Genomic DNA, 15359 nt, shown 5'->3' on the forward strand with positions numbered 1-15359 from the left:
ACCTACTAGCCGGGCAAATCCTTCTCAGGATGACTAATATGCAAGTATTTTACATGATTATATGTGTATAACCTATATTGCATTGCTTGCTGTCTCAGGGAAGGAGGAGGGAAGGGAGGAAGTGAATTTGGAACTTGTGAGCTTAAAACAAAACGTTGTTTCAAAAATGTAATTGGGGAAAAATAATTGGGTTTATGTACACACACATATATATCCCAGGTCTTCCTGGTTCTAAGACCAGTGTTTTTTTGACTGACGTTTTTCAACCTTCATGTGGTCATTGATGGATGTCCTAGCCCTGGGATTTCATTGTTTTGGTAACTTGTGAGGTGAGGAAATTTCCTCTAGTGATGCAAGCTGGGGGAGGGGGGTGGTGGATCTGGCCTCTAGAACTTTGAGAAGTGAAATGACTTACCTAGGGTCTTCCAGTCATCATGTTTCAGAGACAGAACTTTTGATCCTGGTCTTCCCTGGCTTTGAGGTTTTTGCTAGCTGCTAAACTCCATAACTTGTCACAATCGTTGATATTTTAAATTTACTTCTATGCTCTTTATTCATATATGGAGAGAGGGGAGGTGTTGTATTGTAGAGAGTGCCTTTTTACAAGACCTGAGATCAAATCCTACTTCATGCAATTATTAGCTATGTGACTTTGGGCAAGTCACTTATGGAGATGATAAAGGCATTTGCCAACCTAAAATGTTATTTAAAATCTAACGAGCACACTTAACCTCTAAGCACCTCAGTTTACTCATCAGTGAAATGGAGGAAGAGGAGAAGGTGGGTTCAATGATTTTTAAGGTCCTTTCCAACTCTAAGTACATGATCCTATAGGCTTATATGAAATAATCTGTGGGATTAGCAGGGCCCCTTATACATTTTGGGGAAAGTCTGCTAGACAATAAAAAGGGCATAGTGGGTGAGAGTGCTCTGCTCATGGTTATTCTCTAAGCTATTTAAATAAACAAGACAGATGAGAACAAGAATGAAGTCAAACTTTCTGAGAACATTTATTTCTGCCAGCTGAGACTAATGAAGTGTGGAATCTCCTTGCTCAAGATGAGCCAGAGGGAAGAGCCACCTCATTCATCCGAAGGCAGGCCTTTGTCGTCCCAGCTGTCAAATTCTGACTGCCCGGATATCTGCACTTCTTCCTTGGGGACGTTGTGGTTGGTGGGTTGGGCGGGGGAAGGAAGGGGCTCCTTGTCTCCAGTGACTAGCACTGCTGTAGGCTCTGAAGCCGCTTCATTTTCATTTTTTGTCTCCTGGCTGTTCTCAGTTTTTTGGTTTTTAAGAAACTATCCTCTAATTGGTATAGAAAGTCTTCAATTAGCCCAACCTGAAAGACACAAACAAATGTCCTTATTGTTACATGTTAAAAAAAAAAAGGCCTCCTGGGTTTCCCAAATTATTTGCATTTCTGAGCACATTTTTGATAAAGCTCTGGTGACCAGAAAGGAAAAAATGGAGAGAATGAGAAAGAAAAAGAATGAGTAGGAAGGAAAGGTAGAGCTGAAAACATAATTTCTGTTCTATTTCCTTTGGGATTCAATTACTTTATCTCTGTTTCCCAAATCATTTGTATTTCTAAGTCACGGTTTTTGGAAAAGCTCTGATGAGAAGGAAAGAAAGGGAAAGGGAAAGAAAGATAAAGAAGAAAGGAATGAAAGACATTCTGAAAACAAACAATTTCTTTTGGGGTTCAATTACTTTACCTCAGTTTCCCAAATCGTTTGTATTCTTTTTTTTTAATTTAAAAAAAATTTTATTTAAGGTAATGGTGTGAGTGATTTGCCTAAGGTCACACAGTTGGGTAATTATTAAATATTAGATTTGAACTCAGATCCTCCTGTCCTCAGGGCCGGTGCTCTATCCACTGTGCCACCTAGCTCCCCATCATTTATATTTCTAAGTCACATTTTTGGAAAAGCTCTGGTGAGAAGGAAAGAAAGAAAGAAGGGAAAGAGAAAGAAAGATAAAGAAGGAAGGAATGAAAGGCATCCTGAAAATAAAGAATTTCTGTTCCATTTCCTTTGGGGTTCAATTATTTTACATGTGTGGCATCGACATGCTAGGATGCTTTCAGTCAGCCATGAATTCTGGTAAGGGGAATTGATCACATGGCCCTTTTTAAATGGCAATGAAAAACAGTCATTTTAAAAGGAAAGTATGAACCAGAAATTAATCTCAGACAAGTTTTTGTTTCCCTCCTTGTCCTCAAAGAATGCTGGAAGAAAGGAGAGGCTGTGACATTTATGCAGAACATGTTTGCACGAGAGAAAAATGAGTATTCCACATGGCCTCAGCAAGGACCATTTTTCTATTAAATCAAAATGAAGTTCTGAATAAATATATTTTCTTAAAAAAACACAACAAACGGCAACCACCAGAGGGTTTAGGGAAAGAATTCAGAACGACAATTCCAGGAAGAGGGGAAAGAAAAAACAACAAAACTCCATCAGTCTCTCCAAAAGAAACTCATGATTATTCAAATATGCAACAGCTTTGTAAGTATTCTGTCAGCAAAAACTTGGAAGTAAAATAGATTGCTGTTCATCTATGCAGCAATGGGAGCACATAAAGGGGACGAAATTCAAAGATGTGTGCTTAATGTGACTGCAAAATACAAAGGAGTCCCCCATACACCCCCCCCCCCCCCACAAAAAAGCTTGGACTTGAGGATTTCCTTCTCAAGATTCATCAATAAAGTGTGTGTGCTCAAGATGAAAGCCCTTACAATTCCTATCTTCTAATTGTGAATTCTACTTTTTAAAGGTTCCATTTAGCCTTTGGAGAAATATTGAGTGGATTATTCAGCTTGTCAAAAAGAAAAGAACAATGGATTATAGATACATCCCAGTCATCCGAGTCCTCCATATGTTATGTATGGCACTTAGTGTCTCTTTGGCTTTTCTCAAAGAAAACAAAATCAGTTTTATGCTATGAAGAAAATGACTTCCGGATGAACAGTATGCATATGGATGTGGGAATAACATACATCTCCTTATGTATGTGCATTGATACAAACAGAAGTGGGTTCTATGGAGATACTATCAATCTCTAGGGTTGACTGCCTAATAATGACAACTCTCACATCTTTAGCACATTAAGATTTACAAACTCCCAACAGCCCTGGGCTAGTATTATCTCTATTGCTCTCTGAGGAAATCAAGATTTGGGATGGTTAGTTGACATGCCCAGGGAACCCATGACTCAGCATCCCTAGCTTTGGTTTCAGGGGAAGTCTTTTGGGAAGCCTTGACCCTCAAACCCTTGTCTTAGGGCTTGCCAAGGAACTGACCGGTCATGTGATCTCAGACTGTACAGGTCCAGGATCTCTTTCCTTCCCAATTTTAAGAGTTTCCTAAGGGAGCTTGGAGGCTTTCAGGGTAAATTATTTTGAGGCTCTCAGACTGGGGCAAAATGAGTCAATGACAGTGATTTGATCTCATCATCTAGCTCTCCGTCATCTATTTATCTATGTTCAACTCTATCATTTCTCTCTCTATTGGGCAGCTAAATGGCACAGTGGATAGAAAACTGATTTTGGAGCCATGAGGATGGGAATTCCAATCCAGCCTCAGATACCTGGTCCTCACTAGTATGATCTCGGGAAAAATCACTTAACCCCATTGGCTTACATGATTTTTTTTTGAGAATGAAAGACAAACATCGTTGTCATCTTTCTTATCATCCATCAACCCATTCATCTATCCATCCATCTCTCTAACACCTATCTCTATCATTTTTCTTTATCTGTTCTATCATCTATCTCTATAATTTATCTCTTCATAAATCCATCCTTCCATCCACCCCCTACCCACCCCACCCCATCTCTCATCCATCTATCTATCTATCTATCTATCTATCTATCTATCTATCTATCTATCTATCTATCTATCTATCTATCTATCTATCTATCTATCTATCTATCTATCTATCCACCTATCCACCTATCCATCTATCCATCCTTCCATCCATTTTTTTTATTATTTATCATTTATCTCTATAATTTTATCATTATCCATCTTTATATTACACTATATATGTTTGTGTCCATATTATATATTGTACACACACACACACACACACACACACACACAAATGCTTTAGTCCAGACTTATGATTTCATTCAAATAGTGGCTTTCAGTGGGGAAAAAAACAATAACATCACTGCTGCTTAGCAACTGTTCTGCCGTTTCTAGTATTAGAGAGTTGCCTGGGGTTCTGGGATGTTAGGTGACTTGCAAAGCATCACACACCCAGCCAGAGGATTTGTACTCAGATTTTCCTGTACTTGGGGGATATCTATATAGATAAACACGTCCCCATTAATACAGGTGCAAAAGAGGCATCGTGATGTGATAAAGGGAATGCTGAAAGATTCGGGGATTAGTTCTTGCCTCACACATTTACTGTGTCATCATGGACAAGTCCCTTGACCTTGTTGCCAATCTGCTCCAGTGGATTGACTTTCCACACTGAGCATTTCCTCTTCTTGATGAAATTACAGGGTCGGAAACTACCCCCCATAGGATTGAAAAGTTCAAATGAGCTAATGTGCATACAGTGCTTCATAACCAGGAAAATAGGTAGCTAGATGGCACAGTGGATAGCGTGCCAGGCCCAGAGTATGGAAGACTTGAGTTCAAATCTGACCTCAGATACTTTCTAGCAGTGTGACTCAGGAAATCACTTCCCCCTCCTTGCCTCAGTTTCCTTAATCCCTAAAATGAACTGGAGAAGGAAATGGCAAACCACTTTAGTAGAAAAAACTCCAAATGGTATCACTAAAAGTTGGACATGACTGAAAATGACCAAACCACAATTAAAAGAACTATATAACTACCTATTATGATTATCATTAGGCAGCATGACATAGTAGGCAGCAGGAAACCATGAAAATTGGATTCAGATCCAACCTATGACATAGGCAAAGTGTTTTAACTTCTCAAGGTTCTAGGCCAAAGGGGTCAGATTTAACAGGCTACATACTACACACTCAACTATGACCCAAATTAGATTAAAATGCATTTCCTATCTGATTTTAATATGCTGCCAAATGCTTTGAAAGTCAACAATACAACCTATTGAGATCCCTATCGACAGTTTAGAGGTCCCCATTTCTATTGGAGTTTGATGTTGTTGCTCTAGCAGCTGAATTCAACCAAGAGTTTCATACACCAGTGAAATTATAGTCTAGGTTCTATCCAATGATGATGGGGGGGGGAGGATTGTGACGAAGGAAGCAAGCATGTATTGAGTACCTATTTTGAGCTAAGCACTTTACAAATAATTGAGGAAATGGGGCAAACAATGGTTAAGTGACTTTACCCAGGGTCCCACACTTGATAAGTGTCTGACTCTCTCATGTCTTCCTGATTCTAAGCCCAGCATGCTAGCCATTGCATCACCTAGCTGCTATTAAAGAGTGTTTTTATTATTAATATATATGTATACACACACACACACACACACACACACAGATATTCAAATCAATTAAACAGAAAAGGAAGAATTGTCCAAACAAACAGTTGGCTGAGATGATTTGGATTCAGGTCAACCACATTCTGAAAAAGAACTGGACAGACTAAATAATTTTGCCTTACTTCCAAGATCGGAGCATTAATCTATGAATTCCTTCTACCCTATTCCAACTCAAATCCCAAGCCATGGAAGAATGACAGATGACCCAATCTGAGCAAACATGCTGACCACCATTCTGACTGTTCATAGTTGATTAATCACAGAAAATCTATCATTTGAATCAGCTCTTTACAATCAAAATGCATTTAATTAATCCCAAATATAATTTTTAAATTGCTCATCATTCTAATGCAATGAAAACTTCTTCAAGAATGATTGTTTTAAAATATCTGTTTTTGTTTGTTTCTTCTACCATTTCCCCCCCACTCCCTGCCCCCACCTCTGCCCCATATTACAAATTGTATTTATATTAAAGAGCAGATCTGACTGGCTCAGTTGCCTTAATTTTATTGTTTTTTGAATTTTATAATTTTTCCCCTAATTTCACTTCCCTCCCCCTCTTCCACAGAAAGCAGTCTGATAATCTTTACATTGTCTCCATGTTATACATTGATCAAAATTGAATGTGTTGAGAGAGAAATCATATCCTTAAGAAAAAAAATGAGATAGCAAAATCACATAATAAGATATCTTACAATTCTTTCTTTGGATATAGATGGTATTCTCCATCACAGTTATCTAAAATTGTCCCTGATTGTTGCGCTGATGGAATGAGCAAGTTCCTTAAGATTGATCATCACCCCCATGTTGCTGTACAATGTTCTGGTTCTGCTCATCTCACTCAGCATCAGTTCATGCAAATCCTTCTAGGCTTCTTTGAATTCCCATCCCTCCTGGTTTCTAATAGAACAAGTATTCCATAATGTACACATACCACAATTTGCTCAGCCATTCCACAATTGATGGGAATTCACTCAAAAAACTTGGGAACTGGGGCGGCTAGGTAGCATAGTGGATAAAGCACTGGCCCTGGAGTGAGGAATACCTGGGTTCAAATCCGGTCTCAGACATTTAATAATTACCTAGCTGTGTGGCCTTGGGCGAGCCAATTAACCCTGTTTGCCTTGCAAAAACCTAAAAAAAAAAAACCTTGGGAATTGAGTGAATGTCCATCAATTGGGGAATGGCTGAACAAATTGTGGTATAAGGCTCACCTCTTTCCTGTTCTTATGCCAGTGAGATCTATGCTCCTGTTGCACTTACCTGAGAAGTCTGGGATGGTAAAAAATGGGGAAATGTAAATGAGGAAAGGTAAATGGTAAAATGGCAATGGTAAAATTGAGGGGAATGGTAAAAATGAGGAAAACCACATATTTTAAGAAGACTATTTGTATTTTTTTAAGGGGGAGGAATGACCACCATGAAAAATAATGGCTCACATAGGGCAAGCTAGGAATGCTTTTCTCAGAGTTGATACAATTATTTTCATCTTGTTATTGCAATGTGTCTTATTTATCTTTGTGGCTTCTGTAGTTGGCTCTCAATAAATGCTGAATTGCCTTATGCAATGAATCTGATAGGATTATCAACTTTATATTATTATCTAGGATTATCCATACTTCAAACATTTGCCATTTTCATTTTGTCCATAAGAGACAGAGAGAACTGATCCTGGAGCCAGGAAAACCTGGGTACAGGTTCCATTGCTGATTTGGTATCAAACTCAAATAGAAATGTTTTTCTGTATATATTAACTTAGAAAACCACAAGTTAACATTACAGTGCCTTCCATTTTTTTTTTGTTAAAAATGTCTCAATTACATTTTTTCTTTGCAAGGCAATGGGGTTAAGTGTCTTGCCCAAGGTCACACAGCTAGGTAATTATTAAGTGTCTGAGGTCAGATTTGAACTCAGGTACTCCTGACTCCAGAGCCAGTGCTCTATTCACTTGTCACCTAACTGCCGCCCCCCCCCCCCCATTACATTTTAATTTAGTTCTAGTCCAGTCTATAATAGCCCACCTACTTTGTACAGCTCTGCTCTAGGCAATTCTCAGTTACAGAGAAGGGGATGATTTGTACCAGCAGAGAGGTCTCTTCACTTGCATCTCCCTATACTGTTGACTAAAATAAGGCCCCATTAATAGGAATAATGGATCTAAGACAATGGTCATATTCAAATTCGCAGCACATTAATCTACTGGGCTGGAACAAATGGCCACTTTTTTACATGACTAATTTTGAATAATGTGATTTTGTATAAATACAATGCCTTTAGGAGATTCTTTTTTGCACTAATTGACCTCACTCTTCCAGAGTTCCAAGAGTCCAGTAACAAGATGATTGCCAATGGCTTCAGAGGCTTTACCAGCAAGATACAATTAATTCCTGCAGGACAGTCTTTCTGTCTCTTAAGAAGACAGCATTTGCCTCCAGGATTTGGCAGAAAAAAATTCAGTTTTACACTGATTATAACAATCCAAAGTACTTTTATGATGCCCTGAAGGCTCCATCAGCACTGAGTAGTTGAGATGTTACCAGCCACTTTGATTAGTGATAAGGGCATGATCCTGGAAAGAGGGGCCTAACACTTTCAATCTATTCTCAACAGACTGGTCTAATCAGTGAACTCAAACCCCAGGTTGAAGTCAATCCTTCTCTAGCCAAACTCCTGAAGAAGACATTTTGAATGTCATTAACTCCTTTCATGAGACAAAGAGTGTTGATTGTATTTCAGCTGAGATCTACAAGGAAAGGGGCCTACTACTTTGCAAAAGCTGACTAAAATCTGCTGAGTTATATGTCAAGAGGTAGTTATCAAGGATGTCTTCATTCTCTGTCTTAGTCATTGCCAACCAGATTCTTTTTTTTTTTTTTTTTTTTTTAGTTTTTGCAAGGCAATGGGGTTAAGTGGCTTGCCCAAGGCCACACAGCTAGGTAATTATTAAGTGTCTGAGGCTGGATTTGAACTCAGGTACTCCTGACTCCAAGGCCAGTGCTCTATCTGCTATGCCACCTAGCCGCCCTGCCAACCAGATTCTTGCTAGAGAATAGGCTGTTTACTTGGAAGATGGTCATCTACCTGAGAGCCAATGAATCTTCAGAAAGGACCTAGGAAGGGTCAATATGCTGTTTGCTGGTGTTTGTTTTCTCACATTAGGAGAAATACCAGGAGCAGTACAGAGGTCTGTACAAAATGTTCCTTAATTTTACCAAAACTTTTGATCTGTCAGTTTTGAGGACTTATGGAAGATCATGGAATGATTTGGTTCCCAGAGAAGCTCATCAGTATTGTATACAGTTTCATGACTGCGTGCTTGCATGGGTTCTGGATCATGGGGGATGTTCTCATTCTTTCTTAGTCACCAATTAAGTGAAGTAGACTGTGTCCCAACTCCCATACTTTTTATCATGATGCTTTCAGTGATATCGTTCACTTCCTTCAACAAGGATGAAGAAGACGTTGTAAATTATTTAACTTGAAAAAATTACCAGTAAAGACTAGAGTGGACAGAGTTGGTATGTGACTTTGTTCACAGATGATTGATCACAAGATCTGGGTCTGAGATGCCATAAAGTATGGATCCATTCTCTGCTGCTTTTTCTAGTTTTGATCTAGCAATTAACATGAAGAAAGCACCAGTCAGCACTATACCATCCATATGTGGAAACTCTGGTGGAAATTCTGGTTCCAAGTAAATGGAGGAATTTGAATATTCATTTATTTGGCAGTGTATTTTTCAGGATGTTCACATGATGATGAGGTTGACATACATTGTCAGGGCTAGCTTAATGTTTGGGAGACTCCCAAGGAAAGTGTGGAAGAGAAAGTCTACACAGTTATGAGACTATCCTCATTCACTGGACACCATACTATTCTCATGCCAGGGAATGGAATTGCTTTCATTTGAATTATCTTAGAAAGGTTCTGAAGATCACCTGGCATTGGTGCTGGACACTGAGGACCACTCTTGAGCCAAAATACCAATATTTAAACTCTACTGCAAGGAACACAGTTTCTATGAGCTGACCAACATTACTTGAATGCCTAAAAGACTATTTTATGGAGAATTCATTAAAGGCAAACACTTATATGGAGGTCAGAAGAAGTGATTCAAGGACACTCTCAAGGTCTCAGTGAAGAATTTGGAACTGATTATAAACAAGTGAGAAACTGGCACAGGACCACTCAGAATGACATGCCCCCATCAAAGATGGTGCTATGCTATTTGAAAGAAAAAGAATTGGGGTACATCAAAAAATAAAACAACAGACCCAAACCACAAGATGCACAAATTTAGAGCTATCTCCACCCCAAATGTTCACATCAATTATTTGTGCCTGATGTGAAGAAGAGTCTTCTGAGCTCCTATTGATCTACTCAGGCATAGTCAGTCATACTGTACTTTGATTCCAACATAGTGATGTCATTTTGGTCTTCTTTGAATAAGAAGGACAACAATCAATCAGAACTTAGCTGTGACTTGTTTAAGGTTCATTTAAGAGAAGTAGCAATGACTTGGGTTCAAGTTCTAACAGACATATATTGATACATATTGCCATGGACAAGTTATATAACTTCTTGGTGTTTTGGGCAGCTCTCTAAGGCTATATACATTGAAGAGCAGGTGTCCACCTACTTTGATAGAGGGAGTCCTTTACTAGGAATTCCATGTCAGTAAAATCCCAGGTCTAGCCTTATTCCTATCATACCATAGTGTGAATCTACGAGCCTGGCTCAGAGATTTTTCCCATGTCAGTCATGGCGATCAGAATGAGGTTGTTGATGATGAAAACAAGGATCATTTTTGTGCTTAAAGCACTCTTTGGAGATTGGTTTTGACCTAGAAATTGCTTGTATGAACCATGACTTCCCAGGGATCTGTTATTCCATTAGTAAATCAATTAACCAACCAACCAAGTAAGCACTTACTCTTTCAGGCACAGTGCTAGTTACTTTGGATGCAAAAACAAAACAAAGCAAAAAATCCAACAACACAAAACCAACACTATGAAATGCTTCCTGTCTTCAAGGAATTTCTGTTCAAGATGCTTCAAGGAGCTGAACAGACTACCATCCCCTTGAGCAGCCACAATGGGACAGGGTACTGTTGATGAAATCAGATGTCAAAATGAAACAAAAGCTTTGGATATATAATTAAGCATTACATTGATGCACCATTATTCTGCAAAGGATGTCCATGATCAGTAATGTCAAATATTCTTCTCAAAATGACCTCATTGTGGTTGAGATTATTATTTCCATTCTACAAATAAAGAAGTTAAGAACCAAAGAAACTAACTGACATGTCCAGATCATATAAGTAGAGTAATCCTTAGGGAAACATCTTAGGATTTACATGGATTACATTGAAACTCTTTCCCCACATCACTGTCTTTGGCTGATTTTGCCCTTTCTATAATTTTCTTTAGGAACCATAAAATGTAGTTCATATCTAAATCTCTACAGATATGAGTAAAATGACTCCAGTTCCTGTACAAGCACTCAAGCTCATAATGTAAATAGACAAAATATAATAATCACAAGCACCAACAATAACCTGTAAAGAATTACAAAATTCTTGACTCTCTTGTGTGAGTTCCTTTTAGATTATTAAGATGAAATTCTAATAAATTTCTTAATAATTTGATAAGATGAAATTCAGCATGGCTAAATACCAAGTCTTGCACTTGAATACAAAACAATTGACTTTTCAAGTTTAATATTGGAGAAAACATTGGCGGAATAACAGCTGTTATTCTGAAAAGGAGGTTTTAGTGGACAGTAAGCTCTATGAGGGATAATGGTGTGAAGTAAGAGCCACAAAACAAGGGATAAAATACAAACTATGTTGTTTGATAGTCTCTCTATCCATATTTGTTTCAAATTCCCATTCCTCATGCATTCTCTGTTCTAGTCCTCATGGTCCACTGGTAAATCTCAACAATTAACATTGCATTTCTTGCCTCTCCTTTGAACTAGCTGACCAGTATGCCTGGTGGTCAACCTACCTACTTCTTTACCTCTGAATCGTGGAGGTGAACCATTCAAGACTAGGTTTGATGCCATTTCCTATACACCACTTCTTTTTTTTTAGGTTTTTGCAAGGCAAATGGGGTTAAGTGGCTTGCCCAAGGCCACACAGCTAGGCAATTATTAAGTATCTGAGGCAGGATTTGAACCCAGGTACTCCTGACTCCAGGGCCGGTGCTTTATCCACTGCGCCACCCAGCTGCCCCTACACCACCTTTCTTGATGGAGCCGTGTAGTGCTCTCCTCCTTCCCTCATCCCCATACTGTGTACACATTTTATTCTTGCTCCTCCTTTCCTTCTCTTAGTAGAACATAAGTCCCTTGAAGGCAGGGACTGTTTAGTTTTGTCTTTGAACACCTAAGGTCCACTACCACAGCACCCTTAACTTTGATATTGCTTAATAAATTTTGATCAAATGGAGTTATTTCTAAAATGAAATTTGATTCTGAAATTGAATTAGAGGCTGAGGTGGAGCTGGTGGGGAAAGCAATTCTTGATAGAGCAATGTTACAGTAAGATTTTTGTTTGTTCTCAAATCATCAGACAAAAGTACTCCTCTCTCCTTTCTCACCTGGTGGATTCAAAATATTATTGGAGCTGCAGTGATAAAAGGACAAATGGAAGTCATTGCCCAGAAGACATCAGAGGCATTCAGCAAGCTGGGAGCATTTGACATTCTAGTTCTTGGGACTGAAAGTCTCTTTGTGCTAAACTGTGTTACCAGCCCATTATTGAAATTGCACATATATCAGTGGGATAAAAAGCCTTTTGATACAAGGAACCCAGAACTGAAGTCATTTCTACTAGACTATCACAACATCCTGGAAGCAGGGTGCCAAAGCAGCTTTTTAAAAATTTATCTATTTATTTATTTTTTTTGTGAAACAGCTTTTGTTGCCTTGGAGAGGGACAGATGCACTCTTGAGACTTAGCACCGGAATATTCCTTATGTGTTGCAATATCTTTATTAAACACAAATGACAGAAACAACATTCCTTCTGAGGATGCAGTTTCAAACTCTACTCAGTGACCCATTGTTTTATAAGGGAAAGTGTTTTCTCCCACACCTATATACAGAGGAAGAAGTAATGTGGACTGGTGGAAAAAGAATTGGACTAATTCTGCCATGATGGAAATTCTCTATATCAGTAAACCTCAGTTTCATCATCTGTAAAATGGAACTAACAGTAACTTCTATTTTCTTCCTCACTGGTTGGTCCTAATGATCAAATGAGATAATCTGCAAAGCATCCTGGGTCTTTCAGAATTGTAAATAGTCATAGAGATCATTTAGTCAGAATCTCTGATTTTGTAAATGAGTTTGATAGAGGACATCATTTAACCAAGATCATTAAGATTCTAAGTAGCAGAAGCCATATTCTCCCACTTCAAATCCAGAAGTCTCTCTTCTTCACTCTCATTTTTTCTTGTTTTTTTCTTTTTGCTGTTTTTGTTTTTTAACATTGTCTTGATTTTCCAGGGCAACTTGTTCCAAAAGTCTTTGTGCAATCTTAGGCTATTTAAGCTTAAAACTGCAGTGAAATTTGGGGACACCCTAAAATACTTGTCTTCCCCTAGAGATTTATTCCTTGTAACAGGGAATAAAAAAAGACAAGGTAAGAGAGAAGAAAAAAAAGAAAAAACATCCAGCAAATGTAGCCAATATATCAGCTCATTCTGATGGCAGGTACCATTTGCCAGCTCTCTGTCAAAGTGACCTCATAGCTTTTTCCAGGCTATGGCATTTCCCTTGCCAATACCTTTACATTGGTGGTTGCTCATATCTGGAATGTCCTTCCTCCTTCCTTCTGCCTCAAAGACTCCCTAACTTTGTTTAAAAGAAGCACACAAGTGTTCCCATAGGCATAGTCTTTCCTGATCTCTCCTCCCTCCTTGCAAGGATGGGCCTTCTATTTTTTTTTTTTTTTTAGGTTTTTGCAAGGCAAATGGAGTTAAGTGGCTTGCCCAGTCACACAACTAGGTATTAAGTGTCTGAGGTCTGATTTGAACTCAGGTCCTCCTGACTCCAGGGCCGGTGCTCTATCCACTGTGCCAACTAAGCCACCCCCCCTCCCTCGGCCAGTGTTTGTTAGAAATGATCTTGACTCATCTAGTGTAAACTTTGCAAATAATTTATTCTGTGTATCTGTTGCAAACTCCCCCTTCCAAACCCAATAGATAGTCAGCTCCCTGTGGGCAAGGACTGCTATTTATTTTTTCTTGTCTTGTGGGTTGATAGGCTATTAAGAAATGTCAAAGTGAAAGGATTTGCATTTCTATCTGCACCTCTGATTATCCTATCCCACCCATCTGAAATCAGAGAAATCTACTCCCTCCCCCCCTCATCTTATTTCAAGTAGAAAGCCCACTTTTGGCAGATGACTTTTGAAAAATATATAGACCTGAAGTTTTGATGAGATGAAGGCCTCATCCCCACCCCTTGTAGGTGTTTTTTAAACCCTGGCTTTACCCCTCCTTTCCATGCACCATTTTTAAGTCATAAAGAGGATGATGAAAGACCACTGTCTTCCTGTAGGGCCACGTAGAGGCACTTTCATTCTTGTATTTCTTGAAAAGATGAAAGGTATAATGAATACACTATAAATGATTGAATGAGCTCCCAGTCAATTGCTCTGAACCATATATTAATCCCACTTTCAATGCAGAATGGAAGATGTCCTATGGTTCATTTAGCTACCAAGTGGTAGGCACTGCTCTTCTGTTATTCTCCCGAATTATAAAGAACAGTAAATATTTTAATATATAAAATAAATGCAATAAAATGCTAGGCTGCAAAGCTAAGTTTCTCTTTTGGTAATAGAAAAAGATTAACTTCAAGGATGAATTGCAAGCTTATTCTTAAGTCAAAAATGAGATTAAATTTTTTTTGACTGATTCCTCCCATCTAGAGACCTCTCTTTTCCCTTCTTTAAATTGCCCTTTGGAAAGATATATTTTTTAAATGGATTTTTTTTTGGTGAAATAAATGTAAGAATTGTTGATAAGTTGAAAAGAATAGGATAATTTACAGTTTGTGTTGTAGTAGATTTATTTTGCTCTTTGTGGAAGAAAAAAGTGTTTATACCATTAATTCATTGCATTTATTCTGAACATCACTGCATTAGGCACTAGACATGGTATTAAAATAAACCAGACATCACCCTGTCTTCAGAGAGCTTATAGTCCAGTAGGGGACAAAAAAAAAAATTTATAAGAAAAGTGCATCATATGCTCTCATACAATAATTGTAAGGCTTGGGAGATTGCTTTTGAATTAAGTTGTATTTAAGCTTTATTTGTCATTTGCAAAGTCTTTGGGGCTAGACAAAAAGAGATGCTTTTGAAATAATAATGAGTAGTCAGACCTGGTCCAGGGTGCCCAAAGCTATATTTTCACTTCATGTTGGTCTTATGTAAATGCTGGTTAAAAATTCTAATCCCTCTTTTAGAAATTAAGACACATCTGTGCTTTTTTTTTTTTTTTTTTTTTAGGAAGGCAAATGGGGTTAAGTGGCTTGCCCAAGGTCACACAGCTAGGTAATTATTAAGTGTCTGAGGCCGGATTTGAACCCAGGTACTCCTGACTCCAGCACCGGTTCTTTATCCACTGTACCACCTAGCCGCCCCACATGTGTGCTTCTTAAAGACCTCTCTCCCAACCTCAACTTTTAGGTTGCATATTTAGATTTTTATCATTTTGCTCCATAACTCCTTTCTTTAGGATAAGCCCATAGAGTTAAAAGTTATCATTGTATCTTAATATATGTACATATGCATATATGTGTGTTAAATACGTGTGAGTTTATATGTGTGTATATATATATATACATATATATATG

General features: G+C 38.3%; 1 protein-coding gene across 3 annotated transcripts in view; it reads right to left on the reverse strand.

Moving 5' to 3' along the window:
- Positions 1 to 986: 986 nt before the first annotated feature.
- Positions 987 to 15359, reverse strand: part of SPATA16 (spermatogenesis associated 16) — a 311103-nt gene continuing 296730 nt past the window's right edge. For all 3 annotated transcript variants that reach the window (XM_074192524.1, XM_074192522.1, XM_074192523.1), the window contains exon 11: positions 987 to 1339. In XM_074192524.1, the coding sequence (XP_074048625.1) occupies positions 1217 to 1339 (123 nt within the window). In that variant the 3' untranslated portion in view covers positions 987 to 1216. The remainder of the gene's footprint in view (positions 1340 to 15359) is intronic.

Source organism: Macrotis lagotis, chromosome 6, assembly GCF_037893015.1.
Source record: "Macrotis lagotis isolate mMagLag1 chromosome 6, bilby.v1.9.chrom.fasta, whole genome shotgun sequence".
In the NCBI taxonomy this organism is placed as follows: Eukaryota; Metazoa; Chordata; class Mammalia; order Peramelemorphia; family Peramelidae; genus Macrotis; species Macrotis lagotis.